This window comes from Oncorhynchus mykiss, chromosome 24 (assembly GCF_013265735.2).
Source record: "Oncorhynchus mykiss isolate Arlee chromosome 24, USDA_OmykA_1.1, whole genome shotgun sequence".
NCBI classification, from domain to species: Eukaryota; Metazoa; Chordata; class Actinopteri; order Salmoniformes; family Salmonidae; genus Oncorhynchus; species Oncorhynchus mykiss.
In genome coordinates this window covers 38,271,890-38,292,849 of record NC_048588.1, presented here as the reverse complement: position 1 = coordinate 38,292,849, position 20,960 = coordinate 38,271,890, and the positions used below count along the sequence as shown (strand labels likewise).

The 20,960-nt window shown below is 41.4% G+C and overlaps 1 protein-coding gene across 6 annotated transcripts in view; it reads left to right on the top strand.

The window, feature by feature from the left end:
• The window catches only part of ryr1b (ryanodine receptor 1b (skeletal)), a 233,601-nt gene that overhangs the window by 143,491 nt on the left and 69,150 nt on the right, over window positions 1–20,960 (top strand). For 4 of the 6 annotated variants that reach the window (XM_036961170.1, XM_036961169.1, XM_036961167.1 and 1 more), the window contains exons 69-74: window positions 3,738–3,830; window positions 7,851–7,865; window positions 12,996–13,166; window positions 13,649–13,708; window positions 15,724–15,858; window positions 17,114–17,226. In XM_036961170.1, coding sequence (XP_036817065.1) covers window positions 3,738–3,830; window positions 7,851–7,865; window positions 12,996–13,166; window positions 13,649–13,708; window positions 15,724–15,858; window positions 17,114–17,226 — 587 coding nt within the window. The remainder of the gene's footprint in view (window positions 1–3,737; window positions 3,831–7,850; window positions 7,866–12,995; window positions 13,167–13,648; window positions 13,709–15,723; window positions 15,859–17,113; window positions 17,227–20,960) is intronic. The other 2 variants (XM_036961172.1, XM_036961171.1) reach the window with 1 other exon arrangement.

The following is a 20,960-nucleotide window of genomic DNA, read 5'->3' as shown; positions in this document are numbered from 1 at the left end:
TCCACCGGAAATTCCAAATTATATCCATAATATCGACAGAAACATGGCAAAAGTTTTTTTCTAATCAATCCTCAAGGTGTTTTTCAAATATCTATTCGATAATATATCAACTGGGACAATTGGCTTTTCAGTAGGAGCGAGAGGAAAAATGACTACCTCTGTCTTTTACGCAAGAATCACTCTGAGAGCCCTCAGCTGGCCACTCACGCAATGTAGTCGTTTACGCTCATTCTTCAACATAAAGGCCTGAAACTACATCTAAAGGCTGTAGACACCTTAGGGAATACGTAGAAAAAGGAATCTGGTTGATATCCCTTTCAATGGCCAATAGGGGTGCATAGGAACACAACGGTTTCAAAATAAGAGGCACTTCCTGAGTGGATTTTCCTCAGAGTTTCGGCTGCAGTATCAGTTATGTTATACTCACAGACAATATTTTGACAGTTTTGAAACTTTAGAGTCTTTTCTATCCTAATAGCCTGTTGATGCCAGGAGTTCCTCTAGAGGAACTCCTCCCCCCCCCCCGTTCAGCTCAAACCGTGGCGCATGGAACGCAAAAATATTCTTAGAAATATTTAACCTCCACACATTAACAAGTCCAATAGCTCAAATGAAAGATAAACACCTTGTTCATCTACCCAGCATGTCAGATTTTTAAAATGTTTTACGGCGAAAACACACCACATATTTATATTAGACCACCACCGAAACCAAGACAAGAGGCAGCCATTTTGTCCCAGAAAATATAAAATTATAAAAGCAGGATTAAAAAATAAATCATTCACTAACCTTTTGAAAATCTTCATCAGATGACAGTAATAGGACATGTTACACAGTACATTTTTTTTTTTTCAATAATATGCCATTTATATCCATAAATGTCCATATACATTGAGCTCATGTTCAGAAATTACTCAAAAATGTCCGCAGGAAATCTAGGTAGCGCGGCAAGATAACGTAAATAGACATCATAAACTTTGACTAAATATACATGTTCTACATATAGTTAGAAAGATACACTGCTTCTTTATGCAACCGCTTTGTTAGATTTATTTTTAACGTTACAGAAATCGCACACTATTCAATATGCTGAGACGGCGCTCAGATACAAGCTACATTTCTCCGTAATGTTGGAGTCAACAGAAACACAGATTTAAGCATAAATATTCCCTTACCTTCGATGGTCTTCGTTCAGAATGTTCTGGAAGGCTTCATACTTACCCAATACATCGTTTGGTTTCAAGTCTTGTGTCTTTGTATTAGCTACTGCTAATAACATCAGCTGAAATGCACCCAAAATGTCCTCTGGTCCGGAAAAGTTGCGCATCAAAACTTCAAAATTACATATTATATGTCGACTAAACAGGTCAAACTAAGTGCAGAAGCAAGCTTTATGATGTTTTTAACACACAAAACAAATTTATATTCAACCGGGCATCGTTTGCTCTTCCCAGGAGTGCTGGAACAAAGGAATGGCTGTGACCAATTCGCACCCTAACGCACAGGTTTTTTCTCGCGGCACTTACTCAAAATCACTCCCATAGGGCCAATTCTCGCGCGATTTGAACGATTAAACGCTCTACAGAATGAGGACATCCAGATCCATAAGTGGTTGGGAAGGGTGGGGGTGATGACGTCAAAGTTGCTCCAACTTTCATGACCACAAAACTAGTTTGGAAGAATGCCTGCCCTGTGAGTTCTGCTACACTTACAGACATAATTCCAACGGTTTTAGAAGCTTTAGAGTGTTTTCTATCCAATAATAATTATTATATGCATATATTAGCAATTTTTGACAATTTTTTTTTCAGTTTACTAGGGGTACCCAATTCCTCCAAAGGGGGCGTAAATCTGCCATGTCCTCAACAGGCTATGCTGTCAATTATATGCATATTTTAGCATCTGGTCCTGAGAAATAGGCGGTTTATTGTGGGAACGTTATTTTTCCAAAAATAAAAATAGTGCCCCCTAGTTTCAAGAGGTTAAGTGATCCTAGCATCAATCCTAATGGGATGTTCCGTTGTGCATGTGTGTTTATGCTTGCATAAGCACACGTCAAGGGAAGAAAACCAAGCATCCTGGCAGATTACAACTTGTTCAGAATGAGTCTGACGTAGTCAGGTAATTTTCAGGTCAATGCCTGGAGGTCAGTCAGAATTGGTGTCGAGGGAGTCTGTAGTGGTTTTACTACCAGTCACTGTCTTCCACTATTGTAGTAGCGGTAGGTATGAAGAAGTCTACTTTATAGCTATGTTATCCACGGAGGAGCTAACCTCATGAAGGAAATACTCTAAGTATTAGAGATGTGGTACGTGGTGTGATCGTGGTTCATGACTTCTAATAACTTTTCTCCTAAACAGAGAGTTCTATTTATTAGTAGCGTGTGTTAACCATTGGAAGAGTGCAATGGAGATTCCCATCCCAGTGCTGCACTCTGAGTGATTCCTATGTCGCTATTATCAATAGTAATTTAACTTGTGAGGTTGCTAATCCTCTTACTGAGTGTTGCTGGACTGACTGTGGTATTGGTACTGGCACTCAAGGTGTCCAGTTGTCCTCCTGATTTATTCTGAAATGTTATCCTACAGGAATACATGATGGGAGCATTTTACTAGTTGTCTTGTAGTGACTACTTCACATGGCAAGGAATGATTATTGTTGCCATTTGTTTTGGAGGTTATATACAGGTTATATACAGGTTATATACAGGTTATTTCCAGGTTATATACAGGTTATATACAGGCTATATACAGGTTATATACAGGTTATTTACAGGTTATATACAGGTTATATACAGGTTATATACAGGTTATATACAGGTTATATACAGGTTATATACAGGTTATATACAGGTTATATACAGGTTATATACAGGTTATTTACAGGTTATATACAGGTTATATACAGGTTATATACAGGTTATATACAGGTTATTTACAGGTTATATACAGGTTATATACAGGCTATATACAGGTTATATACAGGTTATTTACAGGTTATATACAGGTTATATACAGGTTATATACAGGTTATATACAGGTTATTTACAGGTTATATACAGGTTATATACAGGCTATATACAGGTTATTTACAGGTTATATACAGGTTATATACAGGCTATATACAGGTTATATACAGGTTATATACAGGTTATATACAGGTTATATACAGGTTATATACAGGCTATATACAGGTTATATACAGGTTATTTATTTTTTAACCGTTTTGAATAGAGACAGGTCGTTTTTTTCGTCATCGAAAACACTCCTCTCCCTTTCTCTCTGTTTCTCTCCCTTTCTCTCTGTTCCTCTCCCTTTCTCTCTGTTTCTCTCCCTTTCTCTCTGTTTCTCTCCCTTTCTCTCTGTTCCTCTCCCTTTCTCTCTTTCTCTCCCTTTCTCTCTGTTTCTCTCCCTTTCTCTCTGTTTCTCTCCCTTTCTCTCTGTTTCTCTCCCTTTCTCTCTGTTTCTCTCCCTTTCTCTCTGTTTCTCTCCCTTTCTCTCTGTTTCTCTCCCTTTCTCTCTGTTCCTCTCCCTTTCTCTCTGTTTCTCTCCCTTTCTCTCTGTTTCTCTCCCTTTCTCTCTGTTTCTCTCCCTTTCTCTCTGTTTCTCTCCCTTTCTCTCTGTTTCTCTCCCTTTCTCTCTGTTCCTCTCCCTTTCTCTCTGTTCCTCTCCCTTTCTCTCTGTTTCTCTCCCTTTCTCTCCCTTATTCATTCCCTTTTCTCCTTCCCTGCATTTCAGAACTTCAAGCGTGAGGAGCAGAACTTTGTGGTAATGAATGAGATCAACAACATGTCTTTCCTGACCGCTGACAGCAAGAGTAAGATGAGCAAGGTGAGGCTGAATCCACCATGAGTAAAAAGGGTATCAACGGCTCATAACATGTTACCATTTATATATAATCTACTATGGTTTATTTTATTAATGTAAACAACCATTTATATATCATCTACTATGGTTTATTTTATTAATGTAAACAACCATTTATATATAATCTACTATGGTTTATTTTATTAATGTAAACAACCATTTATATATAATCTACTATGGTTTATTTTACTAATGTAAACAACCATTTATATATAATCTACTATGGTTTATTTTACTAATGTAAACAACCATTTATTTATAATCTACTATGGTTTATTTTATTAATGTAAACAACCATTGCAGTCCATAATATACCAATGCCTGTAGTCCTAAGGCCTGCTTGGTTAGAAGACAAAAGATACCGTGCCTTCAGGAAGTATTCACACCCCTTGACTTTTTCCACATGTTGTTGTTGTTACAGGCTGAATTTACAATGGATTAAATCGAGGTGTTGTTTCACTGGCCTACACACAATACCCCATAATGTCAACGTGGAATTCTGTTTTTAGAAATGTTTCACAAGTTAATTAAACACGTAAAGCAGAAATGTCTTAAGTATAATAAATATCAATAAGTATTCAATAAGGTCAATAAGTATTCAACTTCTTTGTTATGACGAGGAGCCTAAATAAATTCAAGAGTAAAAATGTGCTTCACAAATCACATAATGAGTCCCATGGACTTTCTGTGTACAATAATAGTGTTTAACATGATTGTTGAATGACTACCTCATCTCTGTACCCCCACACATACATCTGTAAGGTCCTTCAGTAGAGCAGTGAATTTCAAACACAGATTCAATCACAAAGACAAGGGAGGTTTTACAATGCCTCACAAAGGGCACCTATTGGTTTATTGGTAAAGGGGATAAAAACAGACATTGAATATCCCTTTGTGCATAGCGAAGTTATTAACTATGCTTTGGATAGTGTATCAATACACCCAGTCACTACAAAGATACAGGCGTCCTTCCTAACTCAGTTGCCGGAGAGGAAGGAAACCGCTTAGGGATTTCACCATGAGAACAATGGTGACTTTAAAACAGTTACAGAGTTTATTGACTCTGATAGGAGAGAACTGAGGATGGATCAACAACATGGTAGTTACTCCACAATACTAACCTAATTAACACAGTGAAAAAAGGAAGCCTGTACAGAATAAAAATATTCCACAACATGCATCCTGTTTGCAATAAGGCACTAAAGTAAAACAATTATAATAAATAATACATTAATAAAAACAAAACAAACTTTATGTCCTGAATAGAAAGTGTTATGTTTGGGGAAAATCCAACACAAAACATCACTGAGTACCAGTCTCATTGTGGTGGCTGCATCATGTTATAGGTATGCTTGTCATTGGCAAGGACTAGGGAGTTTTTTAGGATAAAATTTTTTAGCTAAGCACAGGCAAAATCCTAGCTGAAACCTGGTTCAATCTGCTTTCCAACAGACACTGGGAGACAAATGTACATTTTAAGCAGGACAAATAAGCTAAAACACAAGGCCAAATATACAATGGAGTTGCTTGCCAAGACGACATTGAATGTTCCTGAGTGGCCTAGTTACAGTTTTGACTTCAATCAGCTTGAAAATCTATGGCAAGACATGAAAATGTCTGTCTGGCAATGATCAACAACCAACTTGTCAGCGCTTGAATAATTTAACCTTTCTGATCTCCCCATCCCGGATCCGGGATCGTGAATACAGACTCAAGCTCATTACCATAACGCAACGTTAACTATTCATGAAAATCGCAAATGAAATGAAATAAATATGCTAGCTCTCAAGCTTAGCCTTTTGTTAACAACACTGTCATCTCAGATTTTCAAAATATGCTTCTCAACCATTGCAAAACAAGCATTTGTGTAACAGTATTGATGGCTAACGTAGCATTTAGCGTAGCATTTAGCGTTAGCATTCAGCTGGCAACATTTACACAAAAAAACAGAAAAGCATTCAAATAAAATCATTTACCTTTGAAGAACTTCAGATGTTTTCAATGAGGAGACTCTCAGATAGCAAATGTTCAGTTTTTCCTGAAAGATTATTTGTTTAGGACAAATCGCTCCGTTTTCTGCGTCATGTTTAGCTACGAAAAAACCCCTGTATCCAGGATTGTGTAAATCTATCAGCAAGCTCATTAGCATAACACAACGTTAACTATTCATGAAAATGGCTAATGAAATGAAATTCATCTATTTGCTCTCAAGCTTAGCCTTTTGTTAACAACACTGTCATCTCAGATTTTCAAAATATGCTTTTGAACCATAGCTAAACAAGCATTTGTGTAAGAGTATTGATAGCCTAGCATTGCATTAAGCCTAGCATTCAGCATGCAACATTTTCCACAAAAAAACATAAAAGCATTCAAATAAAATAATTTACCTTTGAAGAACTTCAGATGTTTTCAATGAGTAGACTCTGTTAGATAGCAAATGTTCCGTTTTTACAAAAAAATATTATTTGTGTCGACTAATCACTCCGTTTTGTTCATCACGTTTGGGTAAGGAAAAAAAAAAAAAAAAAAAAGGTCATTAAAACGCGAACTTTTTTCCAAATTAACTCCATAATATCGACAGAAACATGGCAAACAATGTTTAGAATCAATCCTCAAGGTGTTTTTCACATATCTATCGACGATAAAATCCATCGTGGCAGTTTACTTTCAATTCTGAAGAAATGGAACGCGCATGGACTTACTGATTACGCACACAGGACACCGGGCGGGACACCAGGTAAATGTAGTCTCTTATGGTCAATCTTCCAATGATATTGGGCGGCAGGGTAGCCTAGTGGTTAGAGCGTTGGACTAGTAACCGGAAGGTTGTGAGTTCAAACCCCCAAGCTGACAAGGTACAAATCTGTCGTTCTGCCCCTGAACAGGCAGTTAACCCAGGCCGTCATTGAAAATAAGAATTTGTTCTTAACTGACTGACTTGCCTGGTTAAATAAAGGTAAAATAAAAAAAAATATGCCTACAAACACGTCACAATGCTGCAGACACCTCGGGGAATATACAGAAAGCGCAGGCTCATTCCTGGCGCATTCACAGCCATATAAGGAGACATTGGAACACAGTGCCTTCAGAATCCGGGGCATTTCCTGTATGAAACATCATCTTGGTTTCGCCTGTTGCATTAGTTCTGGGGCACGCACAGATAATATCTTTGCAGTTTTGGAGACGTCAGAGTTGTGTCTTTCCAAGGCTGTCAATTCCATGCATAGTCGAGCATCTTTTCGTGACAAAATATTGCGCTTAAAACGGGCACGTCTTTTTATCCAATAATGACACAGCGCCCCTATAGGTTCAAGAGGTTAAAATATTGTAAAATACATGTTTGCGAAGCTCTTAGATACTTACCCAGAAATCATCACAGTTCAGGGGTCTGAATACTTATGTCAATGAGATATTTCTGTATTTCATTTTCAATACATTTGCAGAAATGTAATTCATGGGGTATTGTGTGCAGCTAACCCACTGTTCCTAGGCCGTCATTGAAAATAAGAATTTGTTCTTAACTAACTGACTTGCCTAGTAAAATAAAGGTTAATTAATAAATAAGATGAGTGAGATAAAAACAAAAAAAATATTTAGTCCATTTTGAATTCAGGCTGTAACACAACAAAATGTGGAATAAGTGAAAGGGGTATGAATACATTGTGAAGACACTGTAGTTTTCATCCACAGAAGAAAGATATAAGAAATCATCTATAACATATCTTCTATATCATATCCACTTCCTGGTCTGGAGAGGCCGGAGGAGGCAGAGTTAGGATACCTGGGTGTCGACAGGTTCTGAGCTCAGCAGTCTGAACTAGGATCAGATTATAATGAATTAAGACCTGATTCTAGATCAGCACTCTGAGGTGCTTTGTGAATGCTTGAGGTCAGGAGATTAGAGGTCAGAGGTGATCTGTAGGATGTTAACTCTGTTCTTTCTCTGTCTCTGTGTGTCTCTGTGGACGCGGGGGGGGCCACTAGGCCGGCGGGGAAGAGGTTAGACTGTGTTTGTGCACGCTGACCGTAATGTGACCGCTGTGCTGGCCTGACCGCATGGCACTCTGACTGTGGGGGGGAGGTTCTTCATCAAGCCCTCCTAGTGCACGGCTATAGAGCAGAAACACACACACACACACACACACACACACACGAAAACAAATGCACAGACGCACACACAGATACACACAGTCTTCACACACACACTCTGAACACACACTCTCTGAACACACACACACTCTGAACACACAGACACACACACACACACACACACACACACACACACTATTTTCACACACATAAACACTGACTTTCACATGTATAGCCCACACACACACACACACACACACACACACACACACACAGTCTTCACACACATATACACACCCACTATTTTCACACACATAAACACTGACCTTCACATGTATAGCCCCCACATACATACACACAATTACAGCGCTCGTTAAGCCCTCTCTTACTGTTCAACACCAATGGCATCCCTCTAGTCTATAGCCACCACCTCTCTTACTGTTCAACACCAATGGCATCCCTCTAGTCTATAGCCACCACCTCTCTTACTGTTCAACACCAATGGCATCCCTCTAGTCTATAGCCACCACCTCTCTTACTGTTCAACACCAATGGCATCCCTCTAGTCTATAGCCACCACCTCTCTTACTGTTCAACACCAATGGCATCCCTCTAGTCTATAGCCACCACCTCTCTTACTGTTCAACACCAATGGCATCCCTCTAGTCTATAGCCACCACCTCTCTTACTGTTCAACACCAATGGCATCCCTCTAGTCTATAGCCACCACCTCTCTTACTGTTCAACACCAATGGCATCCCTCTAGTCTATAGCCACCACCTCTCTTACTGTTCAACACCAATGGCATCCCTCTAGCACATTCCGCAGCAGAGACTGAAACATGGACATTTGAATGAGGTCTTCCTAGGGAGGCTTTACTGTGAAATGAGTGTGTGTCTTAATGCAGCTTATGTGTGTGAGGACGGGACGGGGGGGGGGGGGGGGGGGGGGGGTCTGGAGAGGCTTGATGCTCTCTGCCGTGGATTAAAGGGTTGCTGCAGTCCAGTCCCATGACCGGGACCTCGGTTTGAGGATGTGGATGAGTTTGCCTTCAGATGGTTCCTGATCGGCGAATGATGATGGAGTGTTGTTGCTCACTCTATTTTGTTGATGTTTGTTTTTGGTTTTTGGATGTTTGTTTTGTTTTGTTGATGTTTGTTTTTGTTTATAGCCCTGTTATATACCTTATAAACCTAAAGTAGAGCCCTGTTATATACCTTATAAACCTAAAGTAGAGCCCTGTTATATACCTTATAAACCTAAAGTAGAGCCCTGTTATATACCTTATAAACCTAAAGTAGAGCCCTGTTATATACCTTATAAACCTAAAGTAGAGCCCTGTTATATGCCTCTATAAACCTAAAGTAGAGCCCTGTTATATACCTTATAAACCTAAAGTAGAGCCCTGTTATGTACCTTATAAACCTAAAGTAGAGCCCTGTTATATACCTTATAAACCTAAAGTAGAGCCCTGTTATATACCTTATAAACCTAAAGTAGAGCCCTGTTATATGCCTCTATAAACCTAAAGTAGAGCCCTGTTATATACCTTATAAACCTAAAGTAGAGCCCTGTTATGTACCTTATAAACCTAAAGTAGAGCCCTGTTATATACCTTATAAACCTAAAGTAGAGCCCTGTTATGTACCTTATAAACCTAAAGTAGAGCCCTGTTATATACCTCTATAAACCTAAAGTAGAGCCCTGTTATATACCTCTATAAACCTAAAGTAGAGCCCTGTTATATACCTCTATTCTAATCTTAACAATGTTTTTTCCTGGTATCACTTCAGAGTTTCGGAACCACAAAGTTGTCTAAGTAATGTACAAATAAATTAAGAATAAATATATATAGCATTATGAATGTACCGTTTTATGGCATTATGTGAAGGCATTATATAGGTTAAGTTGTGTATTTTTTAAGCCGACCAGTAAGGGATATTTAAGGCCTGCTATCCCGTTTCCTGGTGTGAGCTAACCTCCTCTCCTCAGCTGTCACATGGTCATTACTGAAGGAGCCTCTGTTATCTGGTCAGAGGTCAGAAATCACGGGTAATGGAGCTGACCCCAAACACTGCTGCTATACCTGGTGTGGAGTGGTGGGCTGGGCCTAGCAGAACCCTACTGCAGTACTAACACAGGACTGCATTGACTAGGTAGAGCAGCTCTCCCTTGACTAGGTAGAGCAGCTCTCCCTTGACTAGGTAGAGCAGCTCTCCCTTGACTAGGTAGAGGAGCTCCCCATTAAATAGACAGAGGAGCTCTCCCTTGACTAGGTAGAGGAGCTCTCCCTTAACTAGATAGAGGAGCTCTCCCTTGACTAGGTAGAGCAGCTCTCCCTTGACTAGGTAGAGCAGCTCTCCCTTGACTAGGTAGAGGAGCTCCCCCTTAAATAGACAGAGGAGCTCTCCCTTGACTAGGTAGAGCAGCTCTCCCTTAACTAGATAGAGGAGCTCTCCCTTGACTAGATAGATCAGCTTTCCCTTGACTAGGTAGTGCAGCTCTCCCTTGACTAGGTAGAGCAGCTCTCCCTTGACTAGGTAGAGGAGCTCCCCCTTAAATAGACAGAGGAGCTCTCCCTTGACTAGGTAGAGGAGCTCTCCCTTGACTAGGTAGAGCAGCTCTCCCTTAACTAGATAGAGGAGCTCTCCCTTGACTAGATAGATCAGCTTTCCCTTGACTAGATAGAGGAGCTCTCCCTTGACTAGGTAGAGCAGCTCTCCCTTGACTAGATAGAGGAGCTCTCCCTTGACTAGATAGAGGAGCTCTCCCTTGACTAGATAGAGCAGCTCTCCCTTGACTAGATAGAGGAGCTCTCCCTTGACTAGATAGAGCAGCTCTCCCTTGACTAGATAGAGGAGCTCTCCCTTGACTAGATAGAGCAGCTCTCCCTTGACTAGATAGAGCAGCTCTCCCTTGACTAGGTAGAGCAGCTCTCCCTTGACTAGATAGATGAGCTCTCCCTTGACTAGATAGAGGAGCTCTCCCTTGACTAGGTAGAGCAGCTCTCCCTTGACTAGATAGAGCAGCTCTCCCTTGACTAGATAGAGGAGCTCTCCCTTGACTAGATAGAGGAGCTCTCCCTTAACTAGATAGAGGAGCTCTCCCTTAACTAGGTAGAGGAGCTCTCCCTTAACTAGATAGAGGAGCTCTCCCTTGACTAGATAGATGAGCTCTCCCTTAAATAGACAGAGGAGCTCTCCCTTAACTAGATAGAGGAGCTCTCCCTTAACTAAATAGAGGAGCTCTCCCTTAAATAGACAGAGGAGCTCTCCCTTAACTAGATAGAGGAGCTCTCCCTTAACTAGATAGAGGAGCTCTCCCTTAACTAAATAGAGGAGCTCTCCCTTAACTAGATAGAGGAGCTCTCCCTTAACTAGATAGAGGAGCTCTCCCTTAACTAAATAGAGGAGCTCTCCCTTAACTAGATAGAGAAGCTCTCCCTTAACTAGATAGAGGAGCGCTCCCTTAACTAGATAGAGGAGCTCTCCCTTAACTAGATAGAGGAGCTCTCCTTTAATTAGATAGAGGAGCTCTCCCTTAAATAGATAGAGGAGCTCTCCCTTAACTAGATAGAGGAGCTCTCCCTTAACTAGATAGAGGAGCTATCCCTTAACTAGATAGAGCTCTCCCTTAAATAGATAGAGGAGCTGTCCCTTAACTAGATAGAGGAGCTCTCCCTTAACTAGATAGAGGAGCTCTCCCTTAAATAGATAGAGGAGCTCTCCATTGACTAGGTAGAGACACTTTCCATTGACTAGGTAGAGCAGCTTTCCATTGACTAGGTAGAGCAGCTCTCCATTGACTAGATAGAGGAGCTCTCCCTTGACTAGATAGAGGAGCTCTCCCTTGACTAGATAGAGGAGCTCTCCCTTGACTAGGTAGAGGAGCTCTCCCTTGACTAGGTAGAGCAGCTCTCCATTGACTAGATAGAGGAGCTCTCCCTTAAATAGATAGAGCAGCTCCCCATTGACTAGATAGAGGAGCTCTCCCTTAAATAGATAGAGGAGCTCTCCATTGACTAGATAGAGGAGCTCTCCATTGACTAGATAGAGGAGCTCTCCCTTGACTAGATAGAGGAGCTCTCCATTGACTAGATAGAGGAGCTCTCCCTTGACTAGATAGAGGAGCTCTCCCTTGACTAGGTAGAGGAGCTCTCCCTTGACTAGGTAGAGGAGCTCTCCCTTGATTAGATAGAGGAGCTCTCCATTGACTAGTTAGAGCAGCTCTCCATTGACTAGGTAGAGCAGCTCTCCATTGACTAGGTAGAGCAGCTCTCCATTGACTAGATAGAGGAGCTCTCCATTGACTAGGTAGAGCAGCTCTCCATTGACTAGGTAGAGCAGCTCTCCAGTGGACAGACGCATAGTTAGCACTAACAGCTTCTTACATTCACAAGCTGCACTGCGGTGAGAACATAAATTACATGTTTTAGTATTGCTTAGGATTGCAAAATTCCCAGGTTTTCCCAAAATTCTGTTTGGAAGATTCCCAAAATGAGAAAGGAATTAGCAGGAAGTCCGGAATCACGGAAGCTGGAATTTTGCAACCCAAGTACTGCTGTATTTGTAGATTTTGTGTTTGACGTTAATGATTGCTTTTCTCTTTTTTTTTCCTTTCCAGCATGTTGCTGTTTTGTTTCTTCCCTTAGCCTTGTTCAGTCCAATCACATTTCCCGAATTCCCCACCCCCTTTTAAAATGTTTGTAACTTCAACCACTCATTATCAAAGCACATAGCAGCAATGTAGTTAGCTTTCATTTTTGTGAAGCAATGTATTTCCCTTTAGGGCACCTACCTACATCAGACAGAAATGGGGATATGGGGGTGCCTTGTCTAGTACCTTCCTACAGTAAACATGGGCATAGAGTACCTTGTCTAGTACCTACATCAGACTTAGAGACATAGAGGGGTGGGCAGAGATGGTATTGGCTAACCCAACTCTCTCCTCCTATAGGCTAGAGATGGTATGGTCTCACCCAACTCTCTCCTCCTATAGGCTAGAGATGGTACGGTCTGACCACACTCTCTCCTCCTATAGGCTGGAGGTTCTGATGTGGAGCGTACCAAGAAGAAGCGAAGGGGGGACCGCTATTCGGTGCAGACATCTCTGATCGTAGCGGCGCTGAAGAAGATGCTTCCTATTGGCCTCAACATGTGTTCCCCTGCTGACCAGGAACTGATTAACCTGGCCAAGATACGCTACAGCCTGGTAGTGGAACACACACTCACTCACTCACTCACTCACTCACTCACACACACACACACACACACATATACACACATACTCTCACACACACACACATGCACATACACACACACACACACACACACGCACACACACATACACACTCACACATACACACATGCACATACACACACACACGCATACACACATACACACTCACACACACACACACATGCACATACACACACACACACACACACACACACACACACACACACACACATACACACATATACACACATACTCTCACACACACACACACATGCACATACACACACACACACACACACACACATACACACTCACACATACACATATGCACATACACGCACACACACATACACACTCACACACACACACACACGTACACAGAAAAACACAAACAAACACACACTCAGAGATTTTTTTGCTTTTAACTTTGATGCCTAATGACTGTCCCCTAACAGAAAGACACAGACGAGGAGGTGAGAGAGTTTCTACAGAACAACATGCATCTGCAGGGCAAGGTGAGTAGCACACCTCCACCTAGATGAGCTTTTGTGCCAAACAATACATTACCTGTATAGTTGTGTATGTTGTGTTTTTTTTTACATTGTAGAATATTAGTCAAGATATCAAAACAATTAAATAACACATATGGAATCATGTAGTAACCAAAAAAAGTGTTAAACAAATCTAAATATATTTTATATTTGAGATTCTTCAAAGTAGCCACCCCTTCGCCTCGATGACAGCTTTGCACACTCTTGGAATGCTTTTCCTACAGTCTTGAAGGAGTTCCCACATATGCTGAGCACTTGTTGGATGCTTTTCCTTCACTCTGCAGTCCAACTCATCCCAAACCATCTCAATTGGGTTGAGGTCGGGTGATTGTGGAGGCCAGGCCATCTGATGCAGCACTCCATCACCATCCTTGGTCAAATAGCCCTTACACAGCCTGGAGGTGTGTTGGGTCATTCTCCTGTTGAAAAACAAATGATAGTTCCAGTAAGCGCAAACCAGATGGGATCGCGTATCGCTGCTGAATGCTGTGGTAGCCATGCTGGTTATGTGTGCCTTGAATTCAAAGTAAATCACAGACAGTGTCACCAGCAAAGAACCCCCACACCATTACATCACCCCCACACCATCACACCTCCTCCTCCATGCTTCTCGGTGGGAACCACACATGCGGAGATCATCTGTTTACCTACTCTGCATCTCACAAAGACACAGTGGTTGGAAACAAAAATCTCAAATTTGGACTCATCAGACCAAAGGACAGATTTCCACCGGTCTAATGTCCATTGCTCGTGTTTCTTGGCCCAAGCAAGTCTCTTCTTCTTATTGGTGTCCTTTAGTAGTGGATTCTTTGCAGCAATTCAACCATGAAGGCCTGATTCACGCAGTCTCCTCTGAACAGTTGATGTTGAGATCAATGAGATGTCTGTTACTTGAACTCTGAAGCATTTATTTGGGCTGCAATCTGAGGCTGGTAACTTTAATGAACCTCTGCAGCAGAGGTAACTCTGGGTCGGGCGCTTCCTTTCCTGTGGTGGTCCTCATGAGAGACAGGTAACTTTAATGAACCTCTGCAGCAGAGGTAACTCTGGGTCGGGCGCTTCCTTTCCTGTGGTGGTCCTCATGAGAGACAGGTAACTTTAATGAACCTCTGCAGCAGAGGTAACTCTGGGTCGGGCGCTTCCTTTCCTGTGGTGGTCCTCATGAGAGCCAATTTCATTATATCACTTGATGGTTTTTGCAACTTGCACTTGCAGTTGTTCCGCGTTGACTGACCTCCATGTCTTACAGTAATGATGAACTGTTGTTTCTCTTTGCTTATTTGAGTTGTTCTTGCCATAATATGGACTTGGTATTTTACCAAGTGGAACTATCTTCTGTATACCACCCCTACCTTGTCACAACACAACTGATTGGCTCAAACGCATCAAGAAGGAAAGAAATTCCACAAATTAACAAATTTTTAACAAATTAACAAATTAAGGCACACCTGTTAATTGAAATGCATTCCAGGTGACTACCTCGTGAAGCTGGTTGAGAGAATTCCAAGAGTGTGCAAAGCTGTCATCAGGGTGGCTACTTTGAAGAATCTCAAATATAAAATATATTTTGATTTGTTTAACACTTTTTTTTATGGTTACTACATGATTCCATATGTGTTATTTCATAGTTCTGATGTCTTCACTATTATTATACAATGTAGAAAATACAAAAAATATAGAAAAAGGTTTCACTGGTACTTATATATATATATATATATATATATATATATATATATATGGGATTAGTATTTCAGCATCGTTGGTCTATATGGTGTCTGCTGTGCTGTGCATGTGGTGTCCATGTGGTGTCCATGTGGTGTCCATGTGGTGTCCATGTGGTGTCCATGTGCTGTCCATGTGGTGTCCATGTGGTGTCCATGTGCTGTGCATGTGGTGTCCATGTGCTGTGCATGTGGTGTCCATGTGGTGTCCATGTGGTGTCCATGTGATGTGTTCGTTGACTCTTTGGCTGTGTGTAGGTGGAGGACCCGTCAATGCGCTGGCAGATGGCGCTGTATAAGGAGACGTCAGGGAAGGCTGAGGATGCTGAGGACCCCGAGAAGGTGGTCAAGAGAGTCCAGGAGGTGTCCGCTGTCCTCTACCACATAGAGGTGGTGAGTACTGTATTCACTCTACCACATAGAGGTGGTGCGTACTGTATTCACTCTACCACATAGAGGTGGTGAGTACTGTATTCACTCTACCACATAGAGGTGGTGAGTACTGTATTCACTCTACCACATAGAGGTGGTGAGTACTGTATTCACTCTACCACATAGAGGTGGTGAGTACTGTATTCACTCTACCACAGAAGTGGTGAGTACTGTATTCACTCTACCACAGAGGTGGTGAGTACTGTATTCACCTACCACAGAGGTGGTGAGTACTGTATTCACTCTACCACAGAGGTGGTGAGTACTGTATTCACTCTACCACATAGAGGTGGTGAGTACTGTATTCACTCTACCACATAGAGGTGGTGAGTACTGTATTCACTCTACCACAGAGGTGGTGAGTACTGTATTCACTCTACCACAGAGGTGGTGAGTACTGTATTCACCTACCACAGAGGTGGTGAGTACTGTATTCACTCTACCACAGAGGTGGTGAGTACTGTATTCACTCTACCACATAGAGGTGGTGAGTACTGTATTCACTCTACCACATAGAGGTGGTGAGTACTATATTCACTCTACCACATAGAGGTGGTGAGTACTGTATTCACTCTACCACAGAGGTGGTGAGTACTGTATTCACTCTACCACATAGAGGTGGTGAGTACTGTATTCACTCTACCACATAGAGGTGGTGAGTACTGTATTCACTCTACCACATAGAGGTGGTGAGTACTGTATTCACTCTACCACATAGAGGTGGTGAGTACTGTATTCACTCTACCACATAGAGGTGGTGAGTACTGTATTCACTCTACCACATAGAGGTGGTGAGTACTGTATTCACTCTACCACATAGAGGTGGTGAGTACTGTATTCACTCTACCACATAGAGGTGGTGAGTACTGTATTCACTCTACCACATAGAGGTGGTGAGTACTGTATTCACTCTACCACATAGAGGTGGTGAGTACTGTATTCACTCTACCACATAGAGGTTGTGAGTACTGTATTCACTCTACCACATAGAGGTGGTGAGTACTGTATTCACTCTACCACAGAGGTGGTGAGTACTGTATTCACTCTACCACATAGAGGTGGTGAGTACTGTATTCACTCTACCACAGAGGTGGTGAGTACTGTATTCACTCTACCACAGAGGTGGTGACTATTCACCTTTCACACCAGACGTTTTCACGACCATCTGTCCAGGGAAACTCTTGACCCTTGCGATAATCTCTCTATCTCTCCCCAGACGGAGCACCCGTACAAGTCTAAGAAGATGGTTTGGCACAAGCTGCTCTCTAAACAACGACGCAAAGCCGTTGTGGCCTGCTTCAGGATGTCACCCCTCTACAACATCCCCAGGTATCAAACTCACAATCAAACTCTTCACTACTGCATATCTGTGTAGTAATAGGGTACTTCAATACTGCATATCTGTGTAGTAATAGGCTACTTCACTACTGCATATCTGTGTAGTAATAGGCTACTTCACTACTGCATATCTGTGTAGTAATAGGCTACTTCACTACTGCATATCTGTGTAGTAATAGGCTACTTCACTACTGCATATCTGTGTAGTAATAGGCTACTTCACTACTGCATATCTGTGTAGTAATAGGCTACTTCACTACTGCATATCTGTGTAGTAATAGGCTACTTCACTACTGCATATCTGTGTAGTAATAGGCTACTTCACTACTGCATATCTGTGTAGTAATAGGCTACTTCAATACTGCATATCTGTGTAGTAATAGGCTACTTCACTACTGCATATCTGTGTAGTAATAGGCTACTTCACTACTGCATATCTGTGTAGTAATAGGCTACTTCACTACTGCATATCTGTGTAGTAATAGGCTACTTCACTACTGCATATCTGTGTAGTAATAGGCTACTTCACTACTGCATATCTGTGTAGTAATAGGCTACTTCACTACTGCATATCTGTGTAGTAATAGGCTACTTCACTACTGCATATCTGTGTAGTAATAGGCTACTTCACTACTGCATATCTGTGTAGTAATAGGCTACTTCACTACTGCATATCTGTGTAGTAATAGGGTACTTCACTACTGCATATCTGTGTAGTAATAGGCTACTTCACTACTGCATATCTGTGTAGTAATAGGGTACTTCACTACTGCATATCTGTGTAGTAATAGGCTACTTCACTACTGCATATCTGTGTAGTAATAGGGTACTTCAATACTGCATATCTGTGTAGTAATAGGCTACTTCACTACTGCATATCTGTGTAATAATAGGCTACTTCACTACTGCATATCTGTGTAGTAATAGGGTACTTCACTACTGCATATCTGTGTAGTAATAGGCTACTTCACTACTGCATATCTGTGTAGTAATAGGCTACTTCACTACTGCATATCTGTGTAGTAATAGGCTACTTCACTACTGCATATCTATGTAGTTATAGGCTACTTCACTACTGCATATCTGTGTAGTAATAGGCTACTTCACTACTGCATATCTGTGTAGTAATAGGCTACTTCACTACTGCATATCTGTGTAGTAATAGGCTACTTCACTACTGCATATCTGTGTAGTAATAGGCTACTTCACTACTGCATATCTGTGTAGTAATAGGCTACTTCACTACTGCATATCTGTGTAGTAATAGGGTACTTCACTACTGCATATCTGTGTAGTAATAGGCTACTTCACTACTGCATATCTGTGTAGTAATAGGCTACTTCACTACTGCATATCTGTGTAGTAATAGGGTACTTCACTACTGCATATCTGTGTAGTAATAGGCTACTTCACTACTGCATATCTGTGTAGTAATAGGGTACTTCACTACTGCATATCTGTGTAGTAATAGGCTACTTCACTACTGCATATCTGTGTAGTAATAGGGTACTTCAATACTGCATATCTGTGTAGTAATAGGCTACTTCACTACTGCATATCTGTGTAATAATAGGCTACTTCACTACTGCATATCTGTGTAGTAATAGGGTACTTCACTACTGCATATCTGTGTAGTAATAGGCTACTTCACTACTGCATATCTGTGTAGTAATAGGGTACTTCACTACTGCATATCTGTGTAGTAATAGGCTACTTCACTACTGCATATCTGTGTAGTAATAGGCTACTTCACTACTGCATATCTGTGTAGTAATAGGCTACTTCACTACTGCATATCTGTGTAGTAATAGGCTACTTCACTACTGCATATCTGTGTAGTAATAGGCTACTTCACTACTGCATATCTGTGTAGTAATAGGCTACTTCACTACTGCATATCTGTGTAGTAATAGGGTACTTCACTACTGCATATCTGTGTAGTAATAGGGTACTTCACTACTGCATATCTGTGTAGTAATAGGCTACTTCACTACTGCATATCTGTGTAGTAATAGGCTACTTCACTACTGCATATCTGTGTAGTAATAGGCTACTTCACTACTGCATATCTGTGTAGTAATAGGCTACTTCACTACTGCATATCTGTGTAGTAATAGGGTACTTCACTACTGCATATCTGTGTAGTAATAGGGTACTTCACTACTGCATATCTGTGTAGTAATAGGCTACTTCACTACTGCATATCTGTGTAGTAATAGGCTACTTCACTACTGCATATCTGTGTAGTTATAGGCTACTTCACTACTGCATATCTGTGTAGTAATAGGGTACTTCACTACTGCATATCTGTGTAGTAATAGGCTACTTCACTACTGCATATCTGTGTAGTAAATAGGCTACTTCACTACTGCATATCTGTGTAGTAAATAGGCTACTTCACTACTGCATATCTGTGTAGTAAATAGGCTACTTCACTACTGCATATCTGTGTAGTAAATAGGCTACTTCACTACTGCATATCTGTGTAGTAAATAGGCTACTTCACTACTGCATATCTGTGTAGTAATAGGCTACTTCACTACTGCATATCTGTGTAGTAATAGGCTACTTCACTACTGCATATCTGTGTAGTAATAGGCTACTTCACTACTGCATATCTGTGTAGTAATAGGCTACTTCACTACTGCATATCTGTGTAGTAATAGGCTACTTCACTACTGCATATCTGTGTAGTAAATAGGCTACTTCACTACTGCATATCTGTGTAGTAATAGGCTACTTCACTACTGCATATCTGTGTAGTAATAGGCTACTTCACTACTGCATATCTGTGTAGTAATAGGCTACTTCACTACTGCATATCTGTGTAGTTATTCCTCTGTATTTTATATTTTTCTGGGATAGATCTGCATTGACATTTGCCGAAAGACCGGATAACATTTCATGCGTAATTTCTAATCACGTAAAAAAAAAGTATATGTATAACAGCCCTGATTGGAGGACTTGGAGGAGGAAAAAATAGAATAAAACTATTTTTTTTGTCGTATGAAGGCAAAGGCACATGTAATGTACAGATGTTGCTTCCATTCAGCCACAAGAGCATTTGTGAGGTCGGGCACTGATGTTGGGCGATTTAGGCCTGGCTCGCAGTCGGCGTTCCAATTCACCCCAAAGGTGTTCAATGGGGTTTAGGTCAAGGCTCTGCAGGCCTGCCAAGTTCTGCCACACCGATCTTGACAAACCATTTCTGTAGGGACTTTGCTTTGTGCACAGGGGCATTGTCATGCTGAAACAGGAAAGGGCCTTCCCCAAACTGTTTACACAAAATTGGAAGCACAGAATCATCTAGAATGTCATCGCATTAAGAACTAAGTGGCCTGAACCATGAAAAACAGCCCCAGACCATTCCTCCTCCTCCAAACTTTACAGTTGGCACTATGCATTGGGGCAGGTAGCGTTCTCCTGGCATCTGCCAAACCCAGACTAGTCGGTCGGACTGCCAGATGGTGAAGCGTGATTCATCACTCCAGAGAACACGTTTCCACTGCTCCAGAATCCAATGGTAGCGAGCTTTACACCACTCCAGTCGATGCTTGGCATTGCGCATGGTGATCTTAGGCTTGTGTGCGGCGGCTCGGCCATGGAAACACATTTCATGAAACAGTTATTGTGCTGACGTTGCCTCCAGAGGAAGTTTGGAACTCGGTAGTTGTTGCAGCTTAGGACGGACGATTTTTACGCGTTACGTGCTTCAGCACTCGGCA